The following is an 8628-nucleotide window of genomic DNA, read 5'->3' as shown; positions in this document are numbered from 1 at the left end:
GCTCTTCCTAACCACTAGGCTAGACTGCTCCTGGGATCTCCCTGCTGGTTTTCTGCAATGCCGAGTAAACCTAAGGTCTGCACCACCACATTCCCACACCCCTGAGTCCAGGCGGGGATGGGCATTCCCGCCCACAACAGGGCTCTCACCGGGCGTAGCTGGCAGGGGTAGCGATGAAGGTCCGGATGAAGGCACGCACACAGCCCTGAGAACTTCCTTCCACGTCAACAGCAAACAAACAACAGTACCCCTTAGAGCCGCACGTGCTGTACATGCTCACATGGCGTTCCCCAGTCAGGGTGTGACTGGACACTCATGCTGAGAGGGCAGTTGTTCACGGGGGCCAGGGTGTCAGGAATGGGGAGGGCAACTATAGGAGCAGTCTGCGCCCAGTGACAGGGCCCCTGACGACCATTACACAAGTTCATGGGATGCATTTTTTACAGCTGCCCAAGAGGTGGATACTACTACCCCATTTTTCAAATGAGGAAACTGAGACATGAAGTAACGGCCCAAGTTCTCAGAGTAAGTATCTGGGTTGAGAGCCACCAAAAGCCACAGCCTGTGGCACCAATGGCCAGGGTGTGCAGGGCAGACAGGCATGGACACAGCTCAGATATGGATTGTCTGTGGGAAGGCTGAGGGCAGGAGAACACAGTTGGGAAGGGGAGGCGGGGGGAGGGGAGGCGAGGGGAGGCTTGAGGGCAGGAGAACACAGTGGGGAAGGGGAGGCGAGAAGAGGGGATGGGAGGGGAAGGGAGGAGAGGGGAGGGATTGGAAGGGAACAGACGGGGATGGAAGGGAACGGAACGGAAGGGGAGGGAAGGGAAGAGAAGGGGAAAGAAAGCGAAGGGAAGGGAAGGGGTCACGGAAGCTGGGTGGTTCTGGGTGTGAGCCTGGCCAGGGGGAGGCAGCAGTGGGTCATCTGCGCTGGGGGTCTACGCACACTCACCTGCCTTGAACAGCCCTCTGACGGAGAAGCAGAGCATCGCTTCCTGAAAGGGAAGAGCCCAGGCGCCCAGTCACCACCTCCACCTCCCACCCGCCTGCGGCTTCATGGGCCCGCCCGAGGGAGGAAGCAGGCGCTCACCGTCTGGAACCACGTGTCCACCACGAAGGAGCTGAAGTCATGCTGAGTCTTGGGCAACACACAGAGGGTGTGCACAATGACACGTTTTGTGTGCTTCAGCAGCTGGACCCGCAGGTCTGTGAGGGGAGGGGAAGCAAGCGAAGGTCAGGGGCTGCCAGGCCCTGGGCCCTGTGATTGACCCCTTCACCACCCTTTCCCACCCAGCCTTCCCATCACACGCTCACAGGGGTCCTTGATTCCTGCTGTCCTTGAAATACTCGCACAAGCTGCTTCTAGGAGACAAAGAGCCAACAGTGGGTGGTGGGTGTTTGCAGGAGCTGGCCTGTGTCTGCTGGGGAGCCGCACGGCCCAGGAGCACAGCCTGTGCTGTGATACTTACGGGGCTGGGTCCTCGGGGTGGAAGGGAATCGTCAGGGAGAAGCAGGCCGCCTCGTGATAAGCACCCACGAGAACCTGTCTGTCTCCATAGTCAAGTAGTACCTAAGGAGGAGCAATGAAGACAGTCTATCTCTGTGGTCTGGACTTCAAATGGACTTGAAAACTTCCCTGAGCAGACCTGTGCTTAGGTGGCCTCACCTATCCTAGACCTCCTCCCCTTGCTCAGCTTCCCAGAGGTACTTACTGCTGCAAGAATTGCAGGACTAGGCTCTTCAGCTCATCAGATCCAAAGTAGCCTCCCTGGAATCAAATGGCACTTGAGACTATGCAGTAGATAAAGCCTCCCTGCAACACCCCAAATGTTGTTTGATCCTCTTCCTCACCTTGCAGGGCTTTACTATGTAGGGAGTGCCAACGTCAATGGTCACTGGTGACGGTAACTCCTGGCCATCCTGGAGAAGGGAAGAGGAAGTCAGGAGTGGAGACCAGGGGAGTGACCCTGGATGATCAGGGAAAAGGATGGGCCCAGGAGGGTGAGGGTCAGAGGTCAGGTGTGAAAGGGCCCTGGAAATTCCATGGGAAAGCTTACAGTGGATGTTTTCATCAGGAGGTCCTGGAAGTCTCTAGTGTTATATTCAACTTGTGTGTGTGCGTGTGTGTGTTTATGGGTATTTTTCAGGCAAGTATATCCATGTCATTTTCAGGAGTCCATGTCCCCCAAAATGGTTAAGGTTCTGACACTAATATGTGATCTAGGCAAGACCCAAAGGGCTTGAGGGCAGGTGCAGAGGCCACCGACATTCGTAAGAGACAATGATTTACGTAGGCACTTACCAGGCGTAACAACTTCGGGAAACATCCTCTGATGGCCCTGTCCGAAACCAAAAATTGAGAAGAGGTGGTTGATAGTTCAAGGTTGCAATGCTTCCTTTGAGTTAAAACAGTAATACCATCAACAGAGATCAGTGTGTTCTGGCCAATCCAGCAGCACCCTTTGCCCACCTTTGCTCCCGATTTTAAGGGTTTTCGATCCACTTGCCTGTTGAGCACTGAGCATCTGTCATCTTACTGTCTGAAAGGCACTGTCTCCTCATCTCTCTCAGTACCTTCACTTTAATATTCCTTCCCTCCCTCCCTTCCTCTGCTTCGCCTGGGTAGCTCGCACCCAGACTACTCGGACTCCCTTCTCCAGTGCCACAGGGACCAGCATTTCAAACCCATGCTGCAGGGCTTCCTTCTCCTCCCTTCCTTCCTCCAGGGCCCCAGGGAAGGCTGTGGGGAGAAGAGGGGATGGCGTGGGAGCCCGGGGCTCTGCTACCTCACTGGGGGCCCAGCACTCTGGCAAGACCCCGACACCCCCCAGGGATGGCCCAGGATGCTGGGCCAGCGAGGTGAGTGAGGTGGGGCTCAGGGAGGGAGATGGAGGGGATGAAGACAGAAAGGGAGTGAAGGTAGGAAGGGAGAGATGAGAGAGACATAGGGGCACAGAGACAGGGGAGAGAGAGAAAACAAAGGGAAGGGAAAGAAGCTCTCCCGTGGTCGGGGTCAGGGAAGAAGAGAGAAGAAAGGGGAAACGGCACACGTGTTGTGGCTCTTCACCTGCCCCAGAACCACCCAGACACACCAGGTAGGAATGGAAAATATGCAAATGTTGGGCTGTGGGCCCACTGGATTCTGGCTGAAACTTTATCACCTGTGTGAGCTCAGCCAGACTTGGGCATGGGAAACAGAGCAGCCATGGGGGCAGATCTTCCTCAGGAGGAAAGGGTCATGTCCCAGCTCAGTATGGAGCTGAGGATCTGTGGCACCCTCTGATGATCACCGTCTTCTCTCCCGATGACCCCTGCACCTCTCTGAGTTGCTTCTTTATCAGAGGAATCATACCTGTCTCAGGCTGCCCAGGGCTCCTGTGAAGGACCAGGCGGGATGATGTGACGTGTGCAGGGAAGGATGGGAAGTGCCCCTGAGAGGCCTGTCCTTCTGTCTCCTCTACCATCTCTGCCCTCTTCCTTCCACTCCTGCCTCAGGAAGCCCTGTGATCACTGGCGGGGGCCCACGTCTGGCCCCTTGACTCAGGGAGTCCTGGTTTTTCCCAAGGAGTGTCCAGCTCCTGGCACTGGGCCAGCAGAATGGATGTCATGACAGCAGCCACCCATGGACTCAGCCCTCAGCATGGTGCAGGAAAGCCCCCATGTCAACCTGGGAGAGGAGGGGGTATCCCTTTGGAGGAAGGGGATGAGGGCCCCCCTCAGAAAAAGGGAGGCAAACCCCATCTCAACACGAAGAAGGAAGGCTTCTCTCAGCAAGAGGCCCTGGACAGGAGGACCCTTCTCAGTCCAGGGCGCCAGCATCTGGATCAAGGCTGGTCGCTCCTGGTCCTGGTGAGGAGGAGAAGCCCTGCTTCCTGGGGCACACTCTTGGGAGGCCTTGCTGGAATATAGCTGGGCGCAGAGAGCTGGAAACAGACCCCAGAGCGCCTGCAGAGGCGAGCAGGTCAGGGGAAGGAAACTCCTCACCGGTGATAGGCACAGACAGAGCAGAAGGTGGGGCCTGTGATCCTCCCAGAAGACCAGGGCTGCCACCTTTGGCAAAGGGGCACTGTCACAGATAGTCTAGGCTCCCATGGGTGAAGGTCACCAAGCACTTTGAACCTGGCTCCCTCTTCTCACCTCATTTTTGGAGAGGTTCAGGATCTTGACCGTGGGGGCCATCTGTATAATGTCAGACAGGCCATCCAGCTGGTACAGTTTGTTGCTGCTCAAGTTCAAGGACAACAGCTTTGGGGCAAGAAGAGGTAGAGTGAAGGTTACTATCTAGGACCTTGGAGACAAATCTGCCCTCCTCCCCATCTCTTCCACCCCCTACCCTAATACCAGCACTGGGCCTACAGCCTCACCTCAGGGAAATTCTTTTCGATGACCTGCAGGGTGGCAGCCATGCAGCTTCTTCGATTCAGAATTATATCAATATAATAGCCCACCAATCTTCAGGAAGGAGAGGGGAGGGAATCAGATGGGTGAGTGGGGTGTGCGGCCAGCACCAGACCCTCCCCACGTTACCATCCCTAAGTCTCCCTCCAGGAAGACCACTCTGCCCTCGCACGCTCTAGAATTACTGCTGTCAGCTGTACCTGGGTCAACGCAGAGCCTCTGCAGGTCAAGAGCTTGCTTGGAGACATCAAATCGTTTGATCAAGGTCAGCTGCAGAGTGAGAGCTGGAGAGAGCCGCTCTGAGGCTGTGGTGGTGGCAGGGAAATCGGGGGCGAGGGGGACGGGGGTCTGGAGGAAGGAGAGGTGGGTCTGAGCGCTGGCACACTACATGCCTTGAGTCTGCATTACCTTTAGCTGCTCCATTTCTTCTGGCTTCAACTTATGCCACACAGAGTAGGGAACAGCGGAGGGGCTGACAAAGACAGGTATGTACAGCAAGAAGGGGTGGGGTAAGCACCAGGAACTCTAGTTCCAAAGAAGACAACCAGCCCCTGGCCTCTACTCCTTCCTCAGGATGAGGTACACGTAACGCCCTCAACACACACCTTTCGGCTCTCCTTGTCACGAATCTTGTAGCTAACATTCAACAATGCACAGGCAGTGCTAGCTTCCTGGACAAACAATCGAGCTCCATTTTTCACAAGGTGGAACTACAGGGATTGAATGCAACAGCAATAGTTTCAGAAACGAGTACTCACTGCTGAAACAGGTCTGTCTCTCCCCCTTCCCTGTGCCCACGCGTCTGGCCTCGGCATCCTCTCTTACGTCCACTGGAGTGAAGGGGACACTGCAATGTCTCTGGATTGAGTTCATTAGCCATGTCCTGTCATACTTTATCCCACGAGGAATCTAAGGATGAAAAGAAGCGATGGGAGAGAGGACAGACAACAGGGAATTTAGGCTGGAGGACGAACCTTTTCCTGTTCTTTTCTGGCCTTCTACTGAGCTTGAAAGGGCTTCTAAAGAAGGGACCAGTGACATGATTTCTTATGGGTGTGCGTAATATGGATTTCCTAAATGCTCTTTCTCTCCAGTCAAACTCTCTTCCACATAATCAAGGTGTCAGTGATGATCTTTCTTTTATAAATTTCCAGGAGATCCTACCCAGTGCAGGCACAGCTTGCCCCTCAGACAAGGTCTCCAGAGGCTTGACCCTCTTTTTTCTCAAGATTGCTTTGGCAGTTTGAGGTTTTTTGTGGTTCCATATGAATTTTTGCATTCTTGCTTCTAGTTCTGTGAAAAATGGCATGGGTATATGATAGTGATTGCATTAAATCTGTATATTACTTTGGGAAGTATGGACATTTTAACAATATTAATGCTTCCAATCCAACAGCATGGAATATCTTTCCATTTCTTAATTCACCTACAGTTTCCTGCATCAGTGTTTCATAGTTTTCAGAAAGGGCTTTCACCTCCCTGCTTAGGTTTACTCCTAGGTGTTTTACTTTTTTCAATGTTATTTTAAATGGAGTTAAAAAAATTTTCTGTTGGTGATATTTCACTATTAGTGTATAGAAATGCAACAGATTTCTGTATGTTAATCTTGGATCCTGAAAGTTTGCTTAATTCATTAATTAGTTCTAATAGTTTTTGGGTGGAGTCTTTAGAACTTTCTATACAAAGTATCATGTCATCCACAAAGAGTAACGGTTTTACCTTGTCCCTTCCAGTGTGGGTACCTTTTATTTCTTTTTTCATCTGATTGCTGTGGTTAGGACTTCCAATACGATGTTAAATATAAGTGGTGAGAGTGGGCATCCTTACCTTGTTCCTGAATTTAGTGGAAAGTCTTTCAGCTTTTCGCCATTCACTATGATGTTGGCTGTGGGTTTGTCATAAATGCCCTTATCAGGTTGGGACATGTTCCCTCTATACACACTTTGTTGAGAGTTGTTGTCATGAATGGATGTTCAATTGTGTCAATAGAGTTTCCTGTGTCTTTTGAGATAATCATGTGATTTTTACCTTTCATTTTGTTGATGTGGTGCCTCACACTGATTGATTTGCCAATGTTGAATCATCCTTGTGACCCTGGAATAAATCCTACGTGATTTATGGTGTATGGTCCTTTTGATATATTGTTGGATTTGTTTTGCTAATATTTTGTCCAGGACCTTTTCATTTGTATTAATCAAAGATATTGCCCTCTCATTTCCCTTTTCTGTAGTGTCTTTGTCTGGCTTTGGTGTCAGGTTATTGGTGGCCTTGTTGCATTCTTATTTTATGATGTCTTTGAAATGCCATGTGTTATCATTTCAATAAAGCAACAACATATACAATTCATTTAACATGTTTATCTTTCTAAGTCAGAAATGCAGTAGCAAAATGGAGGTAACAACAAGTTATTAACTATTTTTATTAATTATTAATTAAGTTTTACATTATTTTGTCTGTTTTTGAAATGCAGTTTATCACTTAACATGTAAGCAATAAGAAAAAATAATTGTAAAACATTTTTTACTGAGTCTTTAAAATGTGTGTGTTATCATTTCAACAAGGAAATAGTGTAAACAACATTCATTACTTTTACATTCTTCTTTCTTACTAAGTCTTTAAACTACAATATGTTTTCATTTTAACAATGAAAATGCAATCTGTTTTCATTTCAACAAGGAAACACTATACACAAAATACTAATTATTTTTCCATTCTTTTCTGTTATCAGATTGTTGACATTTTCTATGTTACCATTTCAACATATAAAAAGTAGGAACAACCTATTAATTAACTTTATTTTCTCTCAATTAGTCTTTGGAATGCAATGTTTTATCACGTTGATATGTAAACATATAAACAGGTAATTATTATAACATTTTTTTACTAAGTCTTTGAAATACAATGCTATCATTTTAACACATAAGTATATAAAGAATTTAATTTACATTCTTTTATCTTTACAGTCTTTGATATGCAGTAGGCTATCATTTCAAAATTTAAACAATACACGTAAATTGGAAATTAGTTATTCTTCATTCTTTGTTTCCTACTAACTCTTGGATACACAGTGTGCATTCAACACCTAGGTTACTTCACATTTGAGAGTAGCCAAATTTCTAGAGTTCAGAAACCATATATACTTAGTGTGCACCATACTGAGCAGTGCAACTCTAGTGGAAGGGCAGAGGGAGCAAATACATATGCAACAATGTATACCATGAAGGAAATGTACATGGTACCTTAAGAAAAAGCAACCGCAGAATAAATCTACTTAAATGGGGAAGTAATAGAAAACCTATCTGAGGACATAACATTTGAGCCATGACCTGAGCCCTGAGCAGCTACCCAACACCATAAAGAGGCCATTATCATTTGAGCATACTAAGTAAGGGGAAAAAGTGAAAAAAATACTGTGTTATGGGGGAATAAATAATTTCCCAAGTCCTCTAAGAAAGAGTAGAGAAACTGATAAATCATAGGAATGTCTACACTCTGAGTGAGATCAGGGACTTTATCTTTCTTAGCACCTGGAAAAGTACCTAAATCATAACAGATACTTGGTGAATGTGTGTGGAATAAGGAATAACTGAGCCAGGGGTCTGAGACCTGGGAAATCAGGTAGCAATAAGCTGATGAAGATACCAGTAGGTAGTGGACATAGTGTTTGTTTCCTTTTAGTTGCATATGGTTTCTCATAAGCCACCTGAGGTAATCAGAAACACAAGAAGTTTGCTGGTCCCTAGAGGGTAAAATTATTCAACAACTACCACCTCTAGGAAGAGTTTCAATTGATTTGACTTGTGTCAAGTGCCCATAAATGGATAAGTGAACCAATCAGTGTGGATAAGGAAATGATGTACCATGACTGGGTCAGCTTACGTCACATACCCAACACTGTGGTTAGTAACCAGAAAATGTAGAGGGCAGTGGGCAAGAGATCCAGCAGACCTTTCAAATTCCTCTATTTCCTTTTTAAGGTTCCTCTTTTATAGAGATCAGTTTACATATCCAGTGTTCCTAACCCCAGTTTCCTAGAACGGTAGAACTTATATGTGTCTCTACAAACTTGGGTTTGTGAACGCTTTCATGGCCACACATCAGTGTTGAAACACCTCCCTGTACTGTGGAAATCACTCTGAACAGTGGCCCATTTCATGTCGTTCCGCTGTGCCCCGTGCAGCATCGCCTCCAACTGAGCCTGAACTTCAGCAAGTTTCTGTCGGTCCAAAC

General features: G+C 48.1%; 1 protein-coding gene across 1 annotated transcript in view; it reads right to left on the bottom strand.

The window, feature by feature from the left end:
• LOC103072734 (nuclear RNA export factor 2-like) overlaps positions 1-8628 on the bottom strand; it is an 11991-nt gene that overhangs the window by 557 nt on the left and 2806 nt on the right. The window contains 14 exon segments of the mRNA XM_082930905.1: positions 150-226; positions 957-995; positions 1091-1206; positions 1315-1325; positions 1327-1362; positions 1470-1570; positions 1709-1768; positions 1852-1920; positions 4138-4245; positions 4365-4452; positions 4571-4668; positions 4807-4882; positions 4999-5108; positions 5224-5307. Of these exon segments, the coding sequence (XP_082787031.1) occupies positions 150-226; positions 957-995; positions 1091-1206; positions 1315-1325; positions 1327-1362; positions 1470-1570; positions 1709-1768; positions 1852-1920; positions 4138-4245; positions 4365-4452; positions 4571-4668; positions 4807-4882; positions 4999-5108; positions 5224-5307 (1073 nt within the window).

The sequence above is a fragment of the Lipotes vexillifer genome, unplaced genomic scaffold (genome assembly GCF_000442215.2).
Source record: "Lipotes vexillifer unplaced genomic scaffold, Lipotes_vexillifer_v1.1 scaffold609, whole genome shotgun sequence".
Classification (NCBI taxonomy): domain Eukaryota; kingdom Metazoa; phylum Chordata; class Mammalia; order Artiodactyla; family Lipotidae; genus Lipotes; species Lipotes vexillifer.
This window is presented reverse-complemented; position numbering and strand designations above follow the sequence as displayed.